Consider the following 25,833-nt stretch of genomic DNA (forward strand, 5'->3'; position numbering starts at 1 on the left):
GCATTTCCGTAGTGTAGTTTTTAATGTATAATGACACTGCTCCACTGCCTGACTTGTCTGTCCTAATTTCAAGCTAGATAGTACGACATATATTATTCCACATACTGCGTTCGCACCGATTCGCACACATCTATCTCCTCCGTATGCGCGTCCTCTTCGGGTATGAGATCCTCTTTCAGTGATACAATACTTTTAAACGGATCCCGTCATTATGTCAAAGCTGTGCATGCTTTAAATTTATCCGTGGACCATTCTGAGTCGATAATAGATGGTAATACCCGCGTTACCGGAGACAAGGATGTCGAAACGGCTGCGAAATAGCGAAGTTTGTGCGGACTGCAGCAGTTCGGGTGAGTAACAACGTTATTCTGCTAACGTTACTATAGAATTTTTAGTAAAAGACTAAACTTGCTCTGGACAACCAGGTGATATTACCGAATTAAATGACCCAATGATAACATTTAGCTATACAAATATATGATTCAGATCATAAGTCAACCTTCTATAAAACCAGATTCAGATTTGGAAATGACTGGATAGTAAATGTGTGCTTTTTGGAGCATGATGCTGTATTGGCCGTGGCTCAAAACCTAGTGAGGTGTCTACCTAGACAGCATTTTAGGCTTCATTTGCTCGTGCCCAAAGATTCTGCTCTTTTCCAGCTATTTTGAGACCGAGCCACCGCATGTTGACTCAATTTTACGGGTTTTTCTTCAGCTTCCAATGTTGCTGTGAAGGTTTGTGATCAATCATTGTTTTTCACCTCACTTCATTGTCTGTGGAGAAATGGGTAAACATACTTGACCCTCAAGGGGAATTCCAGGTGAAAACATCGACAACATCCAAGTTTGCTCGATGTGGCCTTATTCATTACTAACAAGTGACCCTAACCAACACATGCAGTGCCCTGACGTTTGAGAGATAGAACAGATAAATAAAATGTCACATAACATTGTTGTCGTAACTACACCGTGTTCATGTGTAATGATTTGTCTTTGTGATAAATGCATTGAATAATTACAATTCATGAGAGATTTGACTTCCTAAGCCTATAAATGACATGAACAACATTTATTTGATTTGATAAATGTGTAGAGAACAGTATCATATGCCTTCATTTATGTAGTGTACTGTATTTAGGATAGACCCATTTTAGTGTTTGAACTATAAAACGCGGTTAACTTTCTGTCCTGTGATTTGTTTGGTTCTGTTTTCTCCTCATTCCCCATATTGATTCCTCTTGATTCGTTACGCCTCAAACACCAGCTGGCCTGGGCTGCCCCAGCATGTCAGGAGGGATCGTTGGGCAGTTGTTGTTAGGGTGAATATTTTTAGTCATTCAGCACTGGGTTTTATTTTAGCCGCTGCAGCACTTGATGGGGAAGAGATCAGCCCTCGGCTCGGAGAGGGAGGGAGAATGAGGGTGAGAGGGGAATGATGGCCAGGTGCTTGATTCTGGCCCTTGGCCTCTTTGCAGCTGTTGTTTGATACTTCCTGTGCATGAAGGGAAGTGACTTTTGCTTCTAGGCTGCTCTCTGCTTATCAGTGGATCGGTTTTTAATTTAGATAACTCATGTTTCTGTTTGACTGATGCTATTGTGGTATCATATATCCTATCAAGCTGGCTGTGAAATCCAAACTGGTCACTAACTTCATTAGTTTCGGAGACTTTAATGACCTGCTCACTTGACGCAGTAAAAGCATGTGTGTTAGTCCAGATTTAACACTTGATCCTCTGCGGTCAAATTTTTTTTTTTTAAATGAATGTACTATATTTTGTTTCAATAATATTTATTCTTTAACATTTTGTATTTTTAGGGTATTTCTTGGTACTAGACAATATTCACCTCTAAATGAATGATGCACCATTTATTTCTATATAAAATAATACAAATAATTCAAAATAATACTGTATATATAGGAATCTTTATTCCCTAGTTCCTTATAAGTGTATTTTCAGGCTTAAAAAATTGCACATTTCGTATTTCCCATTAATTTTCTTGTGCGTGGCCTTTTTGAGCACAATGCTCAAGTGTAACTATTATTTAAGACCATTTAGCCTTTTGTGTTCATATAGGAGGTGTAACAAAAGTTACCTAGTTTTGTACCTTTGTAGTACCTTCATTTTTAATAAAGTACAAAAATTGCAAAAGTTTGTTTATAACGTATATTTGTTTGTCTAAAATGACTAAGAAAATGGCTGTTGATTTATATATCCGTTCAAATTTTAATCTTCCGTACAAGTCAAGAATGGAGAAAAAAAAATTAATTAGTATTTATATATCCGTTCAAATTTTAATCTTCCGTACAAGTCAAGAATGGAAAAAAAAATTAATTAGTATTTGCAGAAATGAAAAGAAATGTTTGCCTGTTATCAGTCTGAAAATAAAATCCTCAACTCTGTTCTTGGGGAATTCTCACACTCTCAAGCGCTGACTCAAATCATTGTTTCTGAAGGAAGTGAAATCACAAGTTGGCCTGAATCTGTCCTTGGGAAAAGTTGAGGGGGGTGGGGGGACTGCTCAGACACATTAGTCATAGGTCCAGTGTGATTGACCCCACTTTCACTGATTTGGCATCATGACTCAGTGAAGGAGGGAGACTATGTATGACATATTCTATTAAAAACTGCCTTGGTATGTGACAAGTGTTGAGTGACAAGTGTTGATTCTGTCTCAGTCTAGGTCGTTGAGTTTGTCTAGTGTTGTGGTGACTCTGAAGGATCTTGTTCTCTGCTGGTGGGTCGTGACCCAAAAATGGTTTAAAGGGAGGTATAATACTTTCCATATCTTCTGTTGTTGACTTTCAAGGTTGTGCATCAAATCAAACTCTATGATAGTGCAAATTTACCGGCTAATACTGCTGCAGTGTTTAGCCGTGTTTGTTGCATGTGTTTCATTGCTAAATCACTCTTCTGCTGTTGGTTATACATTTACGAATACTACAAAAAATCCTGTTCAGCCTATTATATTTTATGTAAACATTTGTTGTATTTATGTAGTTCATTAATACTGTATTTTTCGGTTGCCACTTTATGCTCAGTGTCTGAATCTGAAGTGAAACCAGTTTAGAATCACGCTGCAGTAGACAGGTTTTTTGAAGGTAGTGAAACTAAGAAGCCACAGTGTTTCCCAGTTCACCTGCTCATACCCTGAAAGTAAAGCTCAGCTGCTTAGCATTTGTTGTGGTTTGAGGCATGTGTATGTAAGAGGAAGTTAGCGCGTTTACAGCCATACATGAAAGGATGACATTCACCCTTTGCTACTGTGGCCTTATAAGGAAGAACTGAGCACCACATTTAGTTGTCGTCATATATTACATCACATGCATATCAAAGCTACATTTTAGACATCTGTGCTACTAGTGGTTTAACAGACTTTTATAGTGGAACATAAGCAAATTAATACACATACTATGTATACACCAAATGCATTTTTAAAGTAAAATGTTTGTTTGTAGTGTAAATAATACATTTTAAAGTCAAAATGAAATCAAAAAGTTTGCTTTCTTAATTCTCATTTGTGATGATACGACTCCTTTGTGCATATAAAGTTCATTTTTTTAAGTGCTAAGATTCTACTAAGCATCTCTCCTCCATCAGCCTTTTAAAAGTGTTGTGTTTCTGTTTCCATTTTCATGCAGCATGCACCAACCAAAAAGCTCCATTAGCGTTATCGTGTATTGATCAATGATCCACGCACTGCTGACTCTGAGACACGCTGTTTGTTTACTTCCTGTGAATCTGTTGATTTTCTCGGGGTCCCTTAGATCCTCGCTGGGCGTCTGTGAACAGAGGAGTTCTGATATGTGACGAGTGCTGCGGCGTTCACCGCAGTCTGGGCCGCCACAACTCGCAAGTGCGGCATTTGTCAAACACCTCCTGGCCGCCAACCCAGCTACAGGTGAGCCCACTCAGACAAATAGCCACCCTATAGGGTTCCTTTTGATACTTCTTGTTTTTAACTGATCAACCTGCTTCATCTGAGACTTTTTGACATTATAGTAATCATCTTTAGTCTGAGGCATATTTAAAAGTAGTGGTTGACTGACATGGGTTTTTGTTTTATAGCCGATGTTGATATAGAGTTCTGAGTATATGGTAAAATATTTGAAAGAAGGGAATGTGAATAATCCACTCACAAGATTGTTGATAGATTCTAGATAAGCACTAACTTTGGTTAATCGGCTTATTCAGATTATCTTAAAATACAAAATAAATGCTGATTGATCAACTTGTCAAATATATTTTATATATCAACTTGTCCTATAAATGGTTGAATACTTGGTTCCTGCTGAAAAGCTCCATACAGTCAAAATTAAGGATACAGAGAGGTATTATTTAGGTAGTTATTATTATTATTATATAAGGTAGGTATTATAGAGGTACAGTAAGGTATTGTATGCATTAAAAAGAAAAACTGATGCATTTTATTATTGAGAAGTGTCTGCTAAGGATGGGCCAAAATTGAAAATAAAACAAAATAATTTGATTTTAATTTTCAAAAATACAGTTTATGCAATGATTTGACATTTTTCATTATCACAAGGCAAGACAAAATACATGTACAAATATAGCCTATTTGTTATGCTAATGCAATAGTAGTAACCCAAATTCAATTCTTTTTTTTTTTAATTCTGATTTAATTACTTTCTCTTGTCATTTTTAAAGTCAATCTCAATGTAAATTCCATAGAAAGAGATAACAATAGCCATTGTTTTAGTCTGTGGTTCTAAAACGACTCCGTCTTCTCTTAATTTGAACACGAGGAACAGTCACAGACTCATTAATGTGCTTTTCTTGTACAGCCTACGACATCTTCTCTCTCAAGTTCCTGTTCTCTTCGATTGATTGCTTTGATCCCATAATGTCTCTTTTCATTTAATGTGTCCTTGTTGTGTAGTACATTTTTCCACATTCTTATTTACAGATCTGTGTTTTTCTAATCCATCAATAGAGTCTTTTGAATATTTTTAAGAAAACGGTTTATTGGTGTGCGCCCTCACTGGAGGCCCTTCCAAGAGAGACTGTGACTCACAAAGCATATTTAAAGAAGCATGTTGTCATAATGGATTTTTGTCTTGTGATGTATGCCCTCAATTTCTTTCTCATTCACAGATGGTTCAGACATTATACAACAATGGTGCTAATGCAATATGGGAGCACACTCTGCTGGACCCGTCATGCATCATGAGCGGGAAACGCAAAGCCAATCCTCAGGATAAAATCCAGTGAGTATTTTGTTTTTAAACATTTTCTAACATAGCAGAATGATGTATGTTTGCTATACACTATCATTCAAAAGTTTTGGATCAGTGAGATACATATTTTTTATTCAGCAATGATGCATTAAATTGATTAAAAGTGACATTAAAGCCATGTATAATGTTACAAACGATTTCTATTTCAAACAAAAATTGAACTTTCTATTCATTAAAGAATCCTGGGGACAAAATTGCACACAAATATTAAGCTGTTTTCAATGATAATAATGTTTCTTGAGCACCAAATCGGAATATTAGAATGATTTCTGAAGGAACATGTGACGCTGAAGACACTGAAGAATTCAGCTCTGTCATCACAGGAATAAATTTAATTAATAATGATGTCATTTTTTAAATATATTAAAATAGAAAACAGTTATTTTAAACATTTAATATTTTACAATGTTACTGTATTTTGGATCAAAGAAATGCAGCCTTGGTGAGCATGAGACTTCTTTCAAAAACATTCAAACCTTACCAACCCCAAAAGTTTGAACTGTTTTATATAAAAAAGATAGTAGCTGAGATAAAGCAACTCCCCCAACTGTTGACTGTCTCTAATACCTCCATTGTTTCTCTCACCCAAAAAGTCCCAACAAGGCAGAGTTTATAAAAGCAAAGTATCAAATGCTGGCTTACGTCCATCGTTTACCCTGTCGAGATGACGACAGTACAGCAGCCGCTGATCTAAGCAAGGTAAGGAAAGAGTTTCGATATTCAAAAATGTGATGCATCCATTATGAGACATTTTTTTCAGGTTTGTCTTAAATTATTATTGTTGAATTATAAATTGAAATGGTTCCTCTAGCAGCACATCTAAGGCGCATCAGGTTTTTGTGTGCGTGCTATCAGGCTTGTTGAACTGTCTCTATTGATGCGCATTGTTTTTGATTCTTCAGCAACTTCACTCCAGCGTTAGAACCGGCAATCTTGAGACTTGTTTGCGGTTACTGTCACTTGGAGCTCAAGCCAACTACTTCCACCCGGTAAAAACCTCTCTTCCAGCCTTCATTTATTATATTCAGTTACATACAAAATGCATTTTAACTTTTCTGCTCTGGTTTAAACAGGAGAAAGGGAACACCCCGCTGCACATAGCAGCTAAAGCAGGGCAAGTGTGTCAGGCTGAGCTTCTCTGTGTTTATGGGGCAGACCCTGGGGCTCCAGACTCCAACGGCAAAACGCCCATCAACTATGCAAGGTAATCAATAGCTACTGCATTGATGGCCCGAGCCACTGGGCATATAACTCTGCATTTATAGATTACTTACTATATTTTATTTATCAGTTACCTTCACTAACAAATATCCATGTTAAGTCCATGGTAGTGTTGTTTTAGTATTGTTTAGACAAAGCGACTTGCGTTGCATTTCAAGGTACACATTTACATTCTTATCTGTTCTTGCTTTCCCTGGGAATCGAACCCATGTCCATGGCATTGCAAGCGGCAAAAAAATAAAATTATTTGGAAAGGTCTTGAAAATGGCATTAAAATGTATTACATTGAAAGTGCAAATGTCTGCAGTTACCCTGTTTTAGTACTTAAATTAGAAATGTACCCTTGGTAACTAATTGTAATAAGTTTAAGTTTTTCATCATGCTTTATTTCAGCTTTTTTGGTCATTGAAATAAAGCTGAAATAAAGCATGATGAAAAACTTGAAAATTAGAAATGTTCCCTTGGTAACTAATAAAGTAAATCAATTATATTTCTATTTAATTAATAACAACACTGGTCCAGGGGTATGTATGGTGTCCCATTTGTTATTTTATGATTCAGAGGGCCTACTGTGCGCCCTATTACTGGTGCAGATTTCATAGGAGACTCTGAGAAGGACCACAAGGTCTGAGGGCAGCATTTGGCACGGGACCTAAAAGTTCAAAAATAAAAAGCCATGTGTCATAACGTCATTGTGTTGTTTGTATTCAGGCAGGCTGGCCATCAGGACCTGGCAGACAGACTGGTGGAAGTACAGTATGAGCTCACAGACAGGCTGGCCTTCTACCTCTGTGGGCGGAAGCCTGGTGAGTCCGTGTGTTATCATGATGAGAACTGATGTTTTCATATCCAGCTGTTTATGCTGATGAAGCCATTTTACAGCATGCTTTTACTTTAGTCAGATCGGATGATGCGTTATGGTCTTCAAAGTGCCAGATGCCTCAGTAAAATACCACAGTGATGTTACAGTGAGCTTGATGTGTTTATGCTTTAGTGTGCATCTTTGTCAGTGGATTGAGTTAAATGAGTACTGTGAGTCAGTACTGTCATCATTCTGTGTTTCAGATCACAAGAGTGGACAGCATTTCATTATACCACAGATGGCGGACAGGTAGTAATAATCTGATATATTTTGATGTTCCCCTGTTAATGATACTGGTGCCACCCTTATAGAAGTTTCTTCTGTAGTAGAGGAGTATTCGGGGTTGTGCTTGGTCATGTTTTGGATCTTCTGGTTGCATCCCAGAATACTTCCCTGAAAAGCTGAGATAGTGATCCAAGCAAGTTTTTAATGTTAACATTATTTAATGTTAATATCTTGCCATTTCTTTTTCTTTTTTTTTCTTTTTTTTTTTGCTGTCTTTGATGAAAAAGAAATGTGTAAGTATTTTACATGGTAGTTAATTTAATATCACCTTATCTTTTACCATTACAGATTTGATGATAAAGCTATTTTTAAAAAAAACCCTAATATTTTTACTATTTAATTCCTTTTATAGCAGTCTGGAGTTATCAGAATTTGCAAAAGCTGCAAAAAGAAAACTGCAGTCTGTGAGTCCTCTATTTTACTTTTTATTTTTTATTTTATTTTTTTGCTTTAATCAATGTATCAGCATAGCCTCCAAACAGAACAAAAGTAAGCACTAATGTTGGGGAGTAACTAACTAAAAGTTAAATGCTGCTAATCTAACTACATATTTCAGTAGGATTACAGTAGTTCAATAGTGAATCGGAACATTTGGACAGTTAGTGTAAATCAACAAAACAATTGAATGGTTTGTTTTATTAAAAAGATTAACAGAAGTCCCTCCAAATTCTTTTTTAATCATGTTTTATAGCAAAATACTAAACTAAATTCTGCTTTATGAATTTACGTTGGTATATTAAGCGAAATATTCAATTAAAGGGTCATCACTTTGTTTTTGACTAGTTTTATTTAGTATCAGTTTATCTGTTCAAATGATGTCAACCGTAATTGAACGCAATCTACTAGCAAAACGCAAACCCATATCCTCATTGTTTTGTAATAGATTAATGCTACTGTGATTGCAGAGATAAATGAGACCATTTGTAGCTGCACCCTTTACATTTTGCTAGTAGACTGTGGTATAGATAACTACCAATTGAAATGGTAGCTCAACTGAAGTTTAACCTGTCTCTAAACATGCTTTTATGCAGTTTTACAACCACTGAGAGCACAGATGACGTATGTAACTAATATAATTGCAGCTCAGCGATCATTTGTTTGAGGAATTAGCAATGGATGTGTACGATGAAGTGGATCGAAGAGAGACAGATGCAGGTGAGATAATCAGCATGTGATGAACAAAGGAAAGAAAAGGCTCATGAAATGTACATCATACAATTGCAAAGCGTGACACACGCTGTCTTTGTATTGGTGTAGTTTGGCTGGCCACTCAGAACCACAGCACTTTGGTAACAGAGACAACAGTTGTGCCTTTCCTTCCTGTAAACCCAGAGTACTCATCAACACGAAACCAGGCAAGTACTGCACGACGCTTTCAATAGTCATCTTAGCAGGAAATAAAAATATTGCTCTTTGACAAGTGAACTTTTTTTATAGCACCTTTTATGCAGTGTTTGCAGCTGGAAGTGCACCATGCAGAAATGTGCCAGACGAACATGCAAACAGAGATGCCACAAAATGAATAAAAAAGGAAATGGCATCAAAACTGCTATGAACAAACAGTTTGCATAGACAACCCAAACCACAAAGAGACATTTTATGAGAAGTTGTGCTCATCCTTCCCTCTGGGCATTTTGACCTTTTTACAGTCTATGATTTTGACCCGAAGTTTTATTTTTATTTTTTTTAAATGAGTGTTCATCAGAGTGGTCCAAGACTTCAAAAGGAGAAAGAATTGACTGGATTTGAGGAGTTTATGTGGTTAAAATAAAAAATCCTTACCTCAGGGGTCAATTTGACCCCCTTAGGAATGAGTGGAACATCAAGTATGTCTACGTGTGTGTATATCTGAATCTGAATGCATTCTGAAGAGAAAATTCGAGAACTGACTTTAGGACCCAGCGGAACAGCTCATTTGCTCCATATAGAGTAGTGTTTCTCAACGGAGGCGTTCAGAGAACAACGATTTTTGAAAGGGGGGTGTTCAAATGTTCACGAATTTACACCAAAGATCCAGGCAAGACAAGATTAAACATGTAATTACTTGCACAAGAATTGCCTACAACATTCTAAAATCTGCCAGTTTGCATGTTCGTCTGGCACATTTCTGCAAGAGACTCCACCTACAATCACCTGCATGAACGGTATGGCTCTGGAGTATGTCAAAGAATATAAATACCTAGGTATCTGGTTGGATTCATCCCTGTCATTCATTACACACATCAATAACCTTCAAACAAAAGTCAAAGCTAGACTAGCCTTTCTTTTCCGTAATAAAGCCTCCTTTACCCATGCTTCCAAATGCACCCTCGTTAAGACGACAGTACTGCCAATTTTGGATTACGCCGATATTATCTACAGAATGGCACCAAACACAGCTCTAAAAAAACTTGACACAATCTATCATTCAGCCATTCGTTTTGCCACTAATGCACCCTTTCACACTCATCACTGTGACCTGTATAATCTGGTGGGTTGGCCCTCCCTTTATACCCGGCGGCTCCATCATTGGTTTCTCTTCATATACAAGACAATTCTGGGCAAGGCACCTCTCTATTTGTCATCCCTACTTCATGCCGCTCATAATACCTATCACACAAGATCAAGTAATTTGATTAAATTAAGTACCCCCCCTACTTCTACTACCTTTGGACGTAATGCCTTCCGCTTTGCATCAGTACATGACTGGAACATACTACAAAATACCCTGAAACTTACATCTCTGATCCCAATCTCCACCTTTAAGCAAAAGCTCGAAAATTACATAGTTGACTCTTGTTCCTGCTGACAATCATGAACTATATTTATACACGCATATTTAAGCACTCTATTCCTTTTCTTTTTCCCCTTTGTTGTCTATCTTTTTTTAATTTAGTTACTTGTTCTATGTGTTATGTGTTTGAATGTACAGCTGTACAGTATGTTGTTATTTATTCCTGTAGCCTCTTGGCCAGGTCATGTTTGTAAATGAGAAGTGGTTCTCAAACAGTTTACCTGGATAAATAAAGGTTAAAAAAAAGAAAAAAGAAAAAAAAAGTTTAATGCGACATGTTAGCTATGTATCGTTTCATTTGCAACGACTCTATTATTTTTCCAGTCATAGACCAGCGCTCAAGCGCTGACTAAAATCCAGTGGTGGCTAGAATCAGTATTCACATGCACAAAAATGTGTTTCGCACTGACAACAATCCGGTGGTGGCTAGAATCCAGCGCTGACTAGACTCACGCAGCGGAGGAATGGAAAGTTGACAAGTCATTAAAGTATTGACTTAAGAACCACTTATATATTTTCCAATATTTTTCAACAAGTCATGTTCCCATTCACTCGGGTGACTAATTTAAAATGAACACTTAATTTTGTGATTCTATAAGTTATGTTCTGTATCGCAGAGTGGTATGTTCTTCAATAAAACAGTTTTTGAGGGGAAAATGAAAATAAATATGATTTTACATCTTGATTTTATGTTAATTTTTTGCATTTCATTTAAAGTTAGATTGTTAATATATTAATAATCATTTATGAATTTAAATACTTTTGTGTCATCCTGAGGCCACCTTGTAAGTTTGCTGAGTCCCCCTAGTTGGCCCTGGCCCCCTGGTTGAGCTGTTTTTAAATACAAGAATGTGTCCCGAAAAAAAGCATGCCTAATCGGGCTCTAATTATACAGGGCTTCCATAAGACCAGATGTTTGTTCAGATGGTGAATATGCAATAAATTCAGGATTTAACTTCTTTTCCAGGGAAGACAAAAGCTGGCAAGGTTCAACGCTCATGAGTTTGCCACACTTGTGATTGATATTCTAAGTGATGCAAAGCGACGCCAGCTGGGGAATTCAGTCTCAAGTCCTAAAGGTACAGCCTGCATTCAGACACACCAGTCTTTGATTTCTTTTATAGATTTTCCTGATGTTTCATGGTTGTCTACTTCTTCATAGACAACGTTGACGTGTTCTTCAAAAGTGTGGGTAGTCGTCATGGAAGTGAAAGTCAGGAAATCGACCAGCCAGACTATGACAGCGTGGCATCCGATGAGGACACAGACTCTGATTTACGAATAGGCAAAGCAGACAGAGCGAAGGTTAACTATCCCTTTTAAGAAGTGACAGTTTATGTTTCCTGTTACATTTCTCAATGGTTATAATAGAAGATGGTGATTGGTGTACTTTAAACATAATGGAAGGTTTTGACTGTTTATGATCCAAAACTACTTTGTCCTCTCATAAAAGAACATGTAACGATTTTTGTTGTGTTTAAAATGTATGATGATTTGAAAGTGGTTTTGAAGTATTTGTATTTAAATTCCCACACAAAAGTTGTGTATTATGTTTTTCAGATACTTTTATAAATGTTCATGATTAGAATAATTAGACCACTGTGACATTTGTGTGATAAAACAGATACTGATTTACGAATAGGCAAAGCAGACAGAGCTAAGGTAAGCCGGTGGAGCTTTAGGAATTTTGTTTTGAGCCGTTCTTGCCATCCCAGTGTACATGTGTACATGTTGGCCATCTTTCCATCTTTCTTCTTTTCCCCTCAGAGCCTGGACTCTGATCTGTCCGATGGACCGATTTCAGTGCAGGAGTTCCTGGAGGTGAAAAACGCACTTTCCGCTTCCGAGGCCAAAATTCAGGAACTGATGAAAGCCAACAGTAATCTGAGCGAAGAGCTGAGATTGATGCAGAAAAAGGTACCAGAGATTCAGCAGTGAGCGCTGAACGCCCTGGTCAGAGCAGCGTTTCTGCTCCTAAACAAAGCAAGACTGTCTAACCCCTACACCTGCACCTCTTCTCGCACGTGAGGGGGCAAAATTGCAGGTGACCTAAAAGTCCCGTCTGACTGACCGATTATGATTCTTAAAATCCTCTGGAATGCTGATGTCAAAATAATCCTGTAATATCTGCCGTAGTGTTCAAATAACCAGCATGACCTTAACTTGTAAATCACTCGAAAAGATGCTCTATCAATGACGTAAACTCAAACCATACTGACTTTTTGGCGTTTGATTGCAGATGAGATAAGTTGGCATGCTATTGCTAACCTCCCTAACTGCAAACCTGATTCAGCAGTTGGCTCTTGCATCAGCATGACTCGTTTTAATTGTCTGTTTCTATATGTGTACATTAGACAAGCGTTTCCACAATATAAAATTATAGATTGAATATAAAATAATAATTCTGAATTGAATTTGGAGGCTGTCATTTCTATGTGAACATGGTTAGAAATATATATTTTTTTCTCTTTCACATAGACATTGAACCCCATTCAAGGAATATTCTCTAAAGACAATAAATTATAAAGTAGTTATAGAGAGGAGAGAAGTGAATTTGCTCACACTCACTGAAGTGTGTTTAATATAGTCTTGAATAAATCAAACAGTATTTTTAGTGGTATTTTCTCAGTGATAAAATAAGAGCAGTCCCTCAACGGCCCAAATTTTAAAGGGATAGTTCACCTAAAAATATGGAAAACAATACTATGGAAGTCAATGGCTATGGTCAACTGTTTGGTTACCCACACTTCTGTGTTCAGCAGAAGAAAGAAGTTCATACATGTTTGGAATGCCTTGAGGGTGAGAAAATGATAACATCGTTTTCATTTTTGTGTGAACTATCCCTTTAAGGATGTTACCGTTTCACCCCGTTTCCTGTTACACTTCTCAATGATTAAAATAGAATATGGTGATTAGGGTACTTTAAATGTAACGGAAGGTTTTGACTGTTTATGATCAAAACTACTCGTAAAAGAACTATGTAACTAGTTTTGTTGTGTTGCTAAAGTTCTGAGTTCTTGCTTAAAATGTATGATGATTTGAAAGTGGTTGTGAATGTATTTCCCACACAAAAGTTGTGTATTATGTTTTTCAGATACTTTTATAACTGTAATGATTAGAATAATTCTACCATTGTGACATTTGTGTGATAAAACTGTGTGGCTTTGCATTGGATGAAAATCTGAAAATAGAGATGGCCCAAATCATGTTATCATGAGTGAAGTCCTTAGGCCCTTTTGTTGCGCTCTGCATTTCCTTTCTGATCCTAGCCTTTCTGATCCTGGCTCGAGCTATTTGGCTACTCTCTGAGCTGCGGAGTGAATCTCTGTCTCTCACTGTAGATTCTTAAACACGTCTAACTCACGCTTGTTCTGTGAACATGTCTAGACATTGCATATACCCGTGCCTGCATGCTAACTTGGATTTATTGAGCAACTCCATTTAACGCTTTTCTATCCCTTTTTTCCTTATTCATTCAAAGTTCCCCTAAGATTTTAATTGAATTTAAAATAAATTTTCCTCATAATTTATCTAAAATAATTACTACCGTTGGTTTTTTATAAGATCTAAATAAATGTCCTATTTTATAGAATGGCTTCATTTTGTTTCAATGTAAAAAAAAAAAAAATTAAGTTATTTTGTTATAATTAAAATTTGATAATTATTTGAATTTATCATTAGCTTCCTTTTTTTAGCATAATCTCAGCAACCCCCTGCAGTTTCATGGAGCAGAAATCCTCTAAAAAGTTGGATATAATTCTATTTAATATTCATAATAATGGCAATTTCAAATGCCAACTTTTAAAGCCATTTCAACCAAGTAAATTGTAGAAAAAAGGATGTGATTCATGTTTTAATTATTATTATTTTTTTTTAATTTTGTTTTGATACTAATTTTTGAGATGGAAAAGGCAAAGGGTTTTAATTCAATCCTTTTTGTTGGTAATGTAAAAATTCAGTAGGCCTGAAACGGGCAACCCTGAACATTGTTATTCATCTATTGATTGACAGTTTTTCCTGTACGCTCAGCTTTGCTACAGTTTCTGCTTTTCTATGCGTTTCTCTCGCTTACTCGTGTTTCTCTTCAGCTGCAGTCTCTGCAAAGCGAGAACAGCTCTCTCAGGCGGCAGGTCTCCGCTCAACAACCCTATCAGGCCCCCGGCGGCCCTGACCACCCCAATCCCTCCAGTCCCTCCTCCTCCTCTTCTTCCTCCTCCTCCTCTGCCCTGAAACGCCACCTGTCTGCACGGGCGAGCCGCCCCATGTCTATGTATGAAACCGGCTCTGGTCTGAAGCCCTTTCTCCCAAAGGGAGAGACCCCTTACCCTGAGGAGACCTTCCCCACCCTGCAACCCTTCCCAACCTATGTAAGTAAAGACCTGCCTCTCGCCTTCTTTTCCTCCTTCACCTTCCTTCTCTAATGTTGTGGCATGCTATTATGCTGATGGTGTGTTTCCAATTCTCAGCGCTTCATGTGAGTTTCCAAAATATAAATAACATTTTTGGTTCACTCAACGTATTACTTCCCTTTGTATCCTGTTGGCTCACATACTGTAGCAGCTATTTCATCATATTTCTGTTTCCTGTTTTAATTTCATGTGTCATTTGGGACTCACAAAGCATGTCTTTATTGCCAACTCAATGCACAAGTCACAGTCATTGCTTTATGTAACTGTACATATAATTTGAGATCACAGTTTTAGGTGCATCAAGCAATTGTTTCTTTCTGTTTTGCTGGCTAATACGATGTTGTACCAGTGTTTAATAATTAGAGTTGTCTGAGATAAATGAGTAGCATTTGGCTGTAAATGTAATCTCAACATGATTGACATACTCAAGTCAGTGTACATCATTTTAAACCTTTTTTTTCTCAAAAGTATTAAGCATTTATTTAGGGGTACTACTTTTTCACAGTGGAAACATTTTTAAATGTTGATATTGTTTTAAAAAAACAAATATTTTGTGTACATGTCAGTTACTCTGGCTCACAAGTTTCAGTATCATCGATATCATCTTGATGTAAAATGCCCAGTATTTTATTTTCAGTTGTCTTTTATACAATGTAAGTTCCTGTTCCATTTCCCTTTTCATTATTTACTGACCTTTCGAGTGTCTATATTAAAAAAATGTTTTAACTCTATGGTTTTCCATCGCTTTTACTGCATATTAATGCTACTGATTATTTTCAAATGCATGCAAATGTTAGAGCTGTTCAAACTTCGTTCAAACCATTCATCAGTCGTTATTTAACACTTGTGCCGGGTTCTATAATCTTTCACAAGGTAATGTTTGCTGCAATAGTTAACAGCATTTATTAATCTAGGTTAATGTTAATTTCAAAATCTAATACTGTTCATTGTGAATTTGTTTGTTCGTAATACATTAACTAATATTAATTTATACAACTGACAACTTGAAATGTTAGAAATGTATTGGTATGACATTACCATTCAAAAGTTTGGGGTGAGTACAATTTATTTTTTTATTTTTTTAAGAAATTAATACTTTTAGAAAAAGTGCATTAAATTGATTAAAAACGACTATTAATGTTACAGATATTTATATTTCAAACAAATGTATCATGGTTTCCACAATATATTAAGCAGCACAACTGTTTTCAACATTGATCATAAGAAATGTTTCTTGAGCATCAAATCGGCATGAATGGTTTCTCAAGGATCATGTGACTGAAGATTCCTGATGTACTAATAAATTACATTTAAAAAATTTAACACAATAAAAAAAATACGTTTTTTTAAATTGTAATAATATTTCACAATATTACACTTTTACTTTCCTTTTTTTTTATCAAATAAATGCAGCTTGGGTGATCATGTGACCTCTTTTTAAAAAATCGTACAACCCCAAACTTTTAAACGGTAGTTATTTGTCAAAAGTTTCTATTGACGACAACATCATGCGATTTTACAAAAGTCAAAATTACTATATCAACTTGTTCTCTATTCCAAGCTGTTTATCGTGGGGGGAGGGGGGGTATATCTTTCATTCTGTCTTAAGTCTTATTTGCACCCCTTTTTTAGACCGGAAAGGGTGTGTTTGTGGCCTCCTCCTCATCTCTCCCCTTCCTCCCATCCTCCCCGTCCTGTTTGCGGTATGAGAGTGCACAAAGGGTTAAGTACATCCTCACAAGCTCCGTTCCTCGTGGGATCGGCCGAAAGCTCCCAGAACCCCTTACCTCCTCTCCACCATCCTTCACAAACTCATCTTCTGCCTCCTCTACTCCCATCCATCCGTTTTCCTCCTACTCCTGTTGTGCTCCACGCATCAGCATGCATGAGCGGTCCCTCCAACAACCCTCCGGGGGCTGCTGTTTTCAACTGATACGTATTTCTGCCTTCATCATCCTCATAAATAGCACACGCATTTCATGGCTTGTGTCTTCATTCCCAGGGCGCACTGCTCAGGGCTTGTCCACTGCTGCTGCTACTGCTGCTCACACGTCTGTTCAGGATGCCTTGAAATGCCATACATGCTCTAGGCTGAAAGTAAAAAGATAAAAATGCACACTTGTGAAATATGTAGATGAGCTGGATTAGCTTGTTTATTTTTGTGTGTGCAGATTGCAGCCATATTTAGATCCATGTTTCTAATGTCACAGAGACTGTATTGTGGGTCTTGTTCATGGCTGTTTAGCACTTGGAAAGCAATGTTTTGGCTGTAAATATTTGGTCTGACAATTTTAATTTTAAAAGTATCGATCTAACAATAGAATTCAATTAATACAATATATTTTACCCAAATATTTTACCCAAAAAAAACTCTTAGTATAAACATAAAAAAAAAAAAGTTTTTAAGGCTTTAATGCTCACCAAGACTGTTTATTTGATTTTTAAAAACAAACAAACCTTAAATACAGTAATTTTGTGAAATGGCATTTTCATTTTCAGATAATTTTAATATATTTTAAAATAATAATATTATTAATTTAATTTATTCCGGTAATGAGAGAGCTAAATTTTCAGCATCATTACTCCAGTCTTCAGTGTCACATGATCCTTCAGATATCATTCTAATATTCTGGTTTAGTGCTCAACAAACAGCTCTTTTTATCATCAATGTTAAAAACAGTTGTGCTGTTTCATATTTTTCTGAAAACTTTTCCCCCCAGGTGATTTAATAAATAGAACGTTCAAAAGAACAGCATTTATTAAAAATAGAAATCTTTTGTAGCACTATAAATGACTTTACTCTCACTTTTAAAGAATTTAATGCATCTTTGCTAAAAAATAAAATAAATAAAAAATCTTTCAAAAAAAAATCTTACTGAACTCTAACATTTGAATGCTGTCCTTGCTGGAAGTCGATTGAGGATCTGGATTTTTATGTTAACTGAGAATGTTAACAATTATGTTGTGTATAAGAATAAAATCTGCAATGGAGTACATTGGGTATTATTAATCTAAATATAATTGATTATTAAATTCTGTATTTAATTTTTTTTAAATTGTCCGTTCAATGCATCACAATGCATTGATGCATTTTACACCCCTATGTACAAGGAGATAGAAAAGTAAAAAAAAATATTGTTTGTTCAACGGAACATTAGTTTGACTATTCAGACATCATGTGGCGGTTCTCCAAGCGTCATGTTGCCCTGATACGGAATTGTTATAATATTCTGTTACACTAATTTAGTAATGTCCCAACTCGGAGTGCTGCTGGCGTCTGGCCCCCTTACCTCATATCCTTGAGCACAGTAAATCATGCTCCAGTGAGACTGTCAAACAGCTTTACTGTAAATGCTCTATGGCACTGTGAAGGAATACAATTGAATCTAGTTCATGGTCCTGATTAGAGTAACTCTGAGGTTTCCCTCGAGGACACACTAGTTGTCTCATAGCTAGCTTTCGCATCCGCTGGTCTGCGCTTGGACTTATAAGTGCATTCAAGATACTTTACCATTTAAATGTTTGGGCTCGGTAAGATTTTTTTTTTTTTAATTAAATTAAAAGAAGTCTCAGTAATATTAACAGTAAAAAAAAATATTATTGTTCATTATTATTATTATTATTACAATTTAAAATTACATTTCTATTTTAATATATTTAAAATGTAATTTATTCCTGTGATGGCAAGGCTACATTTTCAACATCATTACTCAATTTTTTAGAGTCACATGATCCTTCAGAAATCATTCTAATGTGCTGATTTAGTGCTCAAGAAACATTTCTTATTATTATCAATGTTGAAAACAGTTGTGCTGCTTAATATTTTTGTGGAAACCGTGAAACACAATTCTTTGACGAATGGGAACTTCAAAAGAACAGCATTTGTTTGAAATGGAAATGTTTTTTAACAATGTTATAGTCTTTGCTGTCTGTCACATAAGATCAATTTAATGCATTCTTGCTAAACAGAACATATGGAGACTGGCACTCAGTTAACCCTCTGGGGTTCTTCATTTTAGACTCACACTCAGGACCTTCGGGTCAAAAATGACCCGGAGGGCGGCATTAAGATACATTTTATTTGAGTAAAATCAATGATATATATTTTTGTTCAATAATATTTTTTCTTTTCTTTTTTGGTGTTTTGAGATAATTTTATGATTTATAATTAATATGTATGCAATAATTAAGACCCATTTTTTCCCATTGAATATAAAAATTTATATATATATATAATAAAAAAATTTTTTTATTAAAGCTGTATTTCATTTAAGAGTCAAGTCTAGGCCTCATGAAAGCAATTTTTGAAATGAGATCGGAGCCATCTGGTGGACACACTGAGCATTTTTATCACGCAATAGCACATTTTTACCACTAGTGGATTTACAGCTCTCTGTAGAAACCTATGGTAGAAACACTCTAGTGATTTTTTTCACATATTGTTTAATTTTTTTCAGGTTGTTGATTTGAATATATAATAACAGATTCTCAAAGACTATTTTTGTCATTTTTTAAAATTTAAAAAAAAAAAAAAAAAATTTGGTTGGTTTAAATGGTAATTTGAAGTGGCAGTTTTACTTTATAATACATTCAAACCTGAACATTGCATTATAAAGAGAACAAATGGAAACTATTTTGTCACCCATTGTTTTAAGAGATTCACCCCTTCACTGTTGTGTGCTTTTTTCTGCATCCTGGCTGTTTGGTAGATTGTATGCACAAAAAAACTCTGTATTTTCAAATTTTTGCCAATTTCCCATTCATTTCCTATGCGGGTCATTTTAGACCCGAAGACCCTGAGTGTGACTATTTTTTTTACGACCACTTAGACTTTTCAAATCCTGTCCCCAATTTTTTTTGGGTGTTCATATACCAAGTACCAAAAAAGTCACCAAGTTTTGGACCATTCTGATGAAGCTACGATTTTTAACATTTTTTTATTTAAACGCTTCGGGTCATTTTTGACCCGAAGAACCCCAGAGGGTTAAATGTGGTAGATTTGAGCTTGGCTAGAAGTGCATTATTGATTAACATTATTGATTCTTAGACAGCTCTCGTAACCACATTTAAGGACTTAACTAACCTGTTTGCTCACCTCACACCTTGTAATGCTTTTCTAAAGGAACATGCTGGTGGAAAAAAATGAAAAGTGAAGGAAAAAAAAAGTTAGACGGGGGTTTTTTTCACCACCATGTCCCTTTAGTACGGAGCCCCTAAATGGGACATGGTGGTGTAAAAAAATAATAAGTCAATGCTTTTGCGTTCTCCTTCAAATGTTTTGCGTTCCCCCGAGAAACTTTGCGTTCGCTTGCAAAACTTTTGTGTTCAAAAGTTTTTCAGGAGAACGCAAAACAGTTGAGAAAGAACGCAAAAGCATTGCCAAATAATTTTTCCTTCCATTTTCTTTTTTTCTTCGCCATGTCCCTTTAGGGCCTCCATACTTGTCAGAGTTTAGTGCTTGAAAGATCTAATGAATCTAATGCTAAAAACTTGCTTCTACCATATTGACCATTCCATTAATGCAGATGGTTGAATTTAATTATTTTTATTTCATATGAACTAGCAAACATGCTGAAATGTCCAATTCCATCACTGCAGTTTCATTGCTCGCCACCTTTGGCATTTAGTGACGTCACATGATTTTCTTGCCGTGTCCTTTCCTGTCTCTTTAGGCCTCCAAATTTGACAAGCAGAGCAGTGTGTCTGATGGTGACTATGATAACACGGTCAACGAGTCTGATCTGGACGACTCTGGGTATGTGTCCACTTTCTTTCATATGTCCTGAGATAACTCAGGTCTCACTCCTATTGGCAAACAAAACCAGCCCTTTTTTTTCTCTGAAAATAAGACCGGCCTGTCCTCGACTTTTAGCCGAGCAAAGTGAGAAAACAAACTAATGATTCTGTAACCATGCATCAAGCAATACTCATCCCTGACTCCTTGGTTCCATTTACTGTATATGACTTCCTCCGTCCCCTGCAGCTTTGGCCGTAGATGTCGTCTGCGCAGCAGTGGCTGGATGGGAGAGAGCGGGTCGATACCCGAGCTGGATGATCACGAATCTGAGCCTGACCCCAGTCTGCCCAGCACAGAAGACGTCATCCGTAAAACTGAGCAGATCACCAAGAACATCCAGGAGCTGCTGAGGGCTGCACAGGAGAACAAGCATGAGAGGTGAGCGGACATCCAATGTCAACATCTCTCTTCTCGGATTTCTTCCTTCATCGTATATGGCAGCAAAAAAATCTGAGGTCACTTCCTTTTGGTAACTTCTGCCATATATTGAAGAATTTCACATGTACATTTTTGGGGCTTGGGTACAAATTGTTTCCCCATGACTTTAAGGGGTAGTTCACCCAAGTAATGAAAAGTGTCATTATTCACTCACCCTCACGTCGTTACGAAACTGTTTGACTTTCTTTCTTATGCGGAACATAAAACATATTTTTGAAGATTATTAGTGACCAAAAAATGTTCTCTTTAAAGCATTAGAGAGAGACACAAATCAACGTTTTTAGTTGTGAGAACTTTTCGATATTTCAGATGAAATATCACCTAAATTAATACACAAGCATGAAAGGTGGATAATTTAATTTTTTTGGCCTGTCCAACCTTTACCTTCTCAATGGTAACCAGCAATTCACATTGAACCACAACTACATCATTTTGACAATGTATTGAATTAATATCTTATTAATTTTAGTAAAAAAAAAAAAAAAAAAAAGTTTTTTAAATGCAAATATTTGCACATTTTCTACATCATGGAAGGAGGGATAAATAAATACTCATAGCATTGTCAATTTGTTTGTTTTTTTACACAAATTTGCCTTAAGTTGAAAGAGATGTAAGAGCAAATTATCAAACAAATACATTAATTTATGGGAAATGTAAGCCACTATATCCAGCGTTTAGTCTCAAACTGGTTAGTCTGTACTGAGTGATAGTTTAAATTAGTTAGTATTAATTAATATAGTTGGTGATTAGTATTAAAATTAACTTGCCATCGTTAGTTATTTACAGATTTATAATAATTTATTATTTATGAATTCCTTGATGAATAAAAAGCATTGATTTGAAATGGAAATAATTAGTTTTTTGTTACATTACACATCTTTATTATTAATTTTGATCGATACTTTTAAAATTAAAATTGTCAGACCAAATATTTACAGCCAAAACATTGTGTCCTTAATGAATACAAGTATTATTATTATATTTTTTAAATCTTACTGTACCCAAACTTTTTAATGATAGTGTATATATTTAATATTTCTTTATTTAATAAAATAAATTTGTATATTAAATATTTATTTCTGGAAAATAAAAAAATCACAAATCAAAGTAAAGTAACTGTTGCAAAAATGGCAAACCGCATATAAAACGAATAGAAAATGTATTTAGTTTGACCTCCAGAGGTTGACATTGAACACTTTCTGAAGGTTAAGCACTACCCTTTTTTATATAGACCTTTTAGAAAATAAAAGAATGCATATTGTACCTCATTCATGGAAAGTAATCCACTTGTTTCCCAACCAATGAATCATTTTCTCCATTCATACCTTTTCCATTTTCCATCTGTTCTCAATTGTCTGTGTTCATCATTTGGGGTCTGTCCCATCGGGGGCCACGCTCTGTTTGGGTCCCGATCTGTCTCTTTCCCAACCAGTGGACCATGTGAGCAGAGGGAGAGTGTCCGCAGACTTAGACACAGTCTGGGTTGTTTCAGCACACTGGTGCCGTGGGCAGACAAGCCCCCGTCTCCCATGCAGTCCCTCGGCCTCAGAGCTCCCCACCCAGCCCACCCCAACAACCCTGCCTCCTGGTACTCTGGCCTCTGTCCCTGCCTCACAGGCACAGTGTCTACCTCTATCTCTCTCTTCAGAACTCACCCACTAATCTGAACATGAATGCAATACGCATGATTACTAGTATACGGTCATGCCAAAGGCCTGTATCAGTTTGCTAAACTTCACCTTTATTTGCAGGAACTCATGTCAGTGCACTTGGTTCTCTTTTAGGAAAAGGCTTTGTACTGACATCCATCTAACTTTTGATCTTTCTGTTTTGCACTGGTTTGAATTTTATTGCAAAATAAGCTGTGTGATTTTTAAGATGTTTCTCAAGTTGCTGAAGAAAGCCAAACCCAGTTATTTTGAACAAGTAGTAAAAAAAAAATAAAAAAAAAATGTTGTAATGTAACTACATTACATTGAAAATGTCTGCAGCTTGTCTGCTGCACAACTACAAAAATGCATGTTTTTCTTTTTTTGTGGATTGATGCACAGAAATGTTGACTTTTATAAATGCACTTTAAAATAAATTAAAGCCATATATTCCATATATTTTCTAAATATATCTCTAAATATCTGTAATATGTCAGTGATATTATTCAACAAAAGGTATTAAAAGACAAAAAAAAAAAATAGGGCTGTCAAACGATTAATCGCGATTAATCGCATCCAAAATAAAAGTTTGTTTACACATAATATATGTGTGTGTACTGTGTATAATTATTTTTAATACATAAATGCCCACACATGCATGTGTATTTAAGAAATATTTGCATGTATATACTGTATATTATAGACTGAATGTAGCCTATATATAATGTATATTTTATATAAATATAAACATTTTATATATAAATAACATATTTTTCTTAAATATATACATGTGTGCATTTATATACAAAATAATTATACACAGTACACACACATATATTATGTAAACACAAACTTTTATTTTGGATGCGATTAATCGTGATTAATCGTTTGACAGCCCTAAAAAAATATATAAATCTGTAAACCACACAATATTTAGTATTTTTCATGTCAGTATAAATGTCCAGCTTTAAAGCTTTATCCACCGATTGCTCTGTGGTTAGCTTGATTTTTCACTCTCCAACCTCTGGTGGTTTTTATTTTGAGATTTTAATACAGTGTCTATCATTTTCTCCTCCAATAGCTTTATACCCTGCGCAGAAAGAATACATGTGGCTGTGAATGAGATGGCTGCCCTCTTCCCCAAGGTGTGCAGTTTCTCCCCACACTTCATAAATGCAATAAAAAAAGCTATAGACAAAGTCAAGTAAAATGTATATGTACAGTGCTTTTCACAATACATATTGCTTCAAAGGAGCTTTACAGAAAATCATGATCATGATTATAGTATTCATTGTTTATAATATTTATATATAAATAATCTTAACATTATTTATTATTTAAATAATATGTTTATTTTAATGATATATATATATATATATATATATTATTCACTAAAGTATTTGTATATATTTAAGTATCTTCATGCCTTAGTTGCATTCAGCAGATTAAAGCTGGGTGATTAATATAGTTCATATTAGCAAATTTCCTCTCGAGGACAAATAAAAATCAAATCATACAATCATATAATTGTGTGACAATACAAGCAATCAAGAAGTTGAGATTTGAGTATATATCGCCCTATTCAAGTATACTGTATGTATGTGAATAAAGTTGGACATACTTTTACATACTTATGAATATTTGTATACATACATATATTTATATTTAATATATCGTACATTTAGGATGTTTGTTAGATTTGTGTTTGGATGTACAGTGGCCACAAAAAGTATTTGGACACTTACTGTATGTCACATTTTTGATAATGTTATTTATTTAAAAATGTATATTATGGTAACACTTTACCGGAAGGTCCCATTAATTATTGTTAATTAATGCATTAACTAACATTAACAATGAGCTCAAAAGTTCATAAAATAATATTAACAGATCTGATTTTAATAATATATTAGAAAATGTTGAAATTAACATTAATAAATGCTAGTATTTTTCATTGTTAGTTCATGTTAACTATTGCAGTAAAATAACGTTAACAAATGGAACCTTATTTTAAAGTGTTTCCGGTATTATTAATATTATATAAATATGTCTATTTTAATTTTATATTATTCACTATAAAATATAATGACTCGCACAGTTATCAGACTTGCTTGATAACTAATTACTTTTTTATTTTATATTTTGCAGTTTTTTCCCCCAGTTATATATTATTCATTCAAATATTTTTATACATTTAAATGTCTTAAGTGTCCAAATGCTTTCTTGAGGACATCTGGACATATATTAAGTAGTTAGCCTTCTTGAACCACTATAAAATAGTCTTTATGTATTTTATGCGTATTTTTTTCTGTATTTTTACCTTTGTCCACAGAGACCACGCTCTGAGACCGCAAGGAGCTCTTTGCGCTTATTAACGTCCAGTGCAAACCGACTGCAGAACGAGTGTAAGAAAGCGTCTCCTCTGGACAGCAGCGCCGCAGTGGACATGCAGTTGGTCACCCAGCAGGTCATCCAGTGCGCTTATGACATCGCCAAGGCCGCTAAGCAACTTGTTACCGTAACCACCAAAGAGAACAACAACTGATCCTGCTTCCACCCATTTCCACCTGTAATGCAACCCTGATGGGTTTCCTCAGTGTTATTTTATTAGTCATTTTTAGGTTATGTCAGGTGTAATCTAAACTGTATTTGCATGTTTTCATTTCTAATTTAAAGTGTCTGTTTGGCTTGAAGCCATAAGATAAAGCCTGAAATGCTCACAAGGGTTGTGTATGGACATGTGTGTTAAACCGTGAAATTGTATTTGACTAGATGTTGTGAGCAGAAATGAGCAGCCAGTCACTAAATATTCAGTAAATGCCTGACTCTTTGCACTATACTGAAAACTTAAGTTCTTTTACCTTTTTATAATCAAACATTTAATCCATAATTTGTGGATGTCTTTGTTGTTTTCGAATTGTGTTTAAATTAAGCTTTTCTTTTCAATGATAATCTCAGTGAAATCTATAATATATATAAAAAATATTGTAGTAATCTATCTGTACAAAACATTCAGGTAGTTTGGTCAGGTAGGCCAAGTTTAGGTACAGATACAATAAACTTGAAAGTGTAAAGATGTCATGTTAAAGATCAGATTCCATTCATGTCAGAGGTTAAATGGGCGTTTTGGATACGCCAGG

At 35.5% G+C, this 25,833-nt stretch overlaps 1 protein-coding gene across 6 annotated transcripts; it reads left to right on the forward strand.

Moving 5' to 3' along the window:
* Window positions 1-44: 44 nt before the first annotated feature.
* git2a (G protein-coupled receptor kinase interacting ArfGAP 2a) lies at window positions 45-25,769 on the forward strand. Of its 6 annotated transcripts, none has more exons than XM_056263838.1 (21): window positions 45-350; window positions 3,769-3,902; window positions 5,117-5,229; window positions 5,853-5,958; window positions 6,162-6,248; window positions 6,333-6,463; window positions 7,192-7,286; window positions 7,546-7,594; window positions 7,980-8,031; window positions 8,710-8,782; window positions 8,885-8,989; window positions 11,375-11,479; window positions 11,563-11,705; window positions 12,168-12,317; window positions 14,489-14,767; window positions 16,442-16,531; window positions 20,482-20,564; window positions 20,793-20,984; window positions 22,477-22,632; window positions 23,775-23,838; window positions 25,026-25,769. In XM_056263838.1, the coding sequence occupies exons 1-21, from the start codon at window positions 269-271 to the stop codon at window positions 25,236-25,238; spliced, it is 2,502 nt and encodes an 833-aa protein (XP_056119813.1). In that variant the 5' UTR covers window positions 45-268; the 3' UTR covers window positions 25,239-25,769. The 6 variants fall into 6 exon arrangements, with proteins under 6 accessions (XP_056119813.1, XP_056119817.1, XP_056119816.1 ...); XM_056263842.1 differs by having other exon boundaries at window positions 22,477-22,661; window positions 25,026-25,145; XM_056263841.1 differs by lacking the exon at window positions 22,477-22,632.
* The last annotated feature ends 64 nt before the right edge of the window (window positions 25,770-25,833 follow it).

This window comes from Rhinichthys klamathensis, unplaced genomic scaffold (genome assembly GCF_029890125.1).
Source record: "Rhinichthys klamathensis goyatoka isolate OS25496 unplaced genomic scaffold, OSU_Roscu_1.1 h1tg000210l_1, whole genome shotgun sequence".
NCBI classification, from domain to species: Eukaryota; Metazoa; Chordata; class Actinopteri; order Cypriniformes; family Leuciscidae; genus Rhinichthys; species Rhinichthys klamathensis.

What these genes read in the sequence shown, in the direction of transcription:
- git2a (XM_056263838.1), top strand. Translation starts at nt 269, where the DNA reads ATGGTAATACCCGCGTTACCGGAGACAAGGATGTCGAAACGGCTGCGA. An exon ending in CAGCCGCTGATCTAAGCAAG is followed by an intron (nt 5,959 to 6,161) that starts GTAAGGAAAGAG and finishes TTGATTCTTCAG; the next exon opens with CAACTTCACTCCAGCGTTAG. An exon ending in TGAGATTGATGCAGAAAAAG is followed by an intron (nt 12,318 to 14,488) that starts GTACCAGAGATT and finishes GTTTCTCTTCAG; the next exon opens with CTGCAGTCTCTGCAAAGCGA.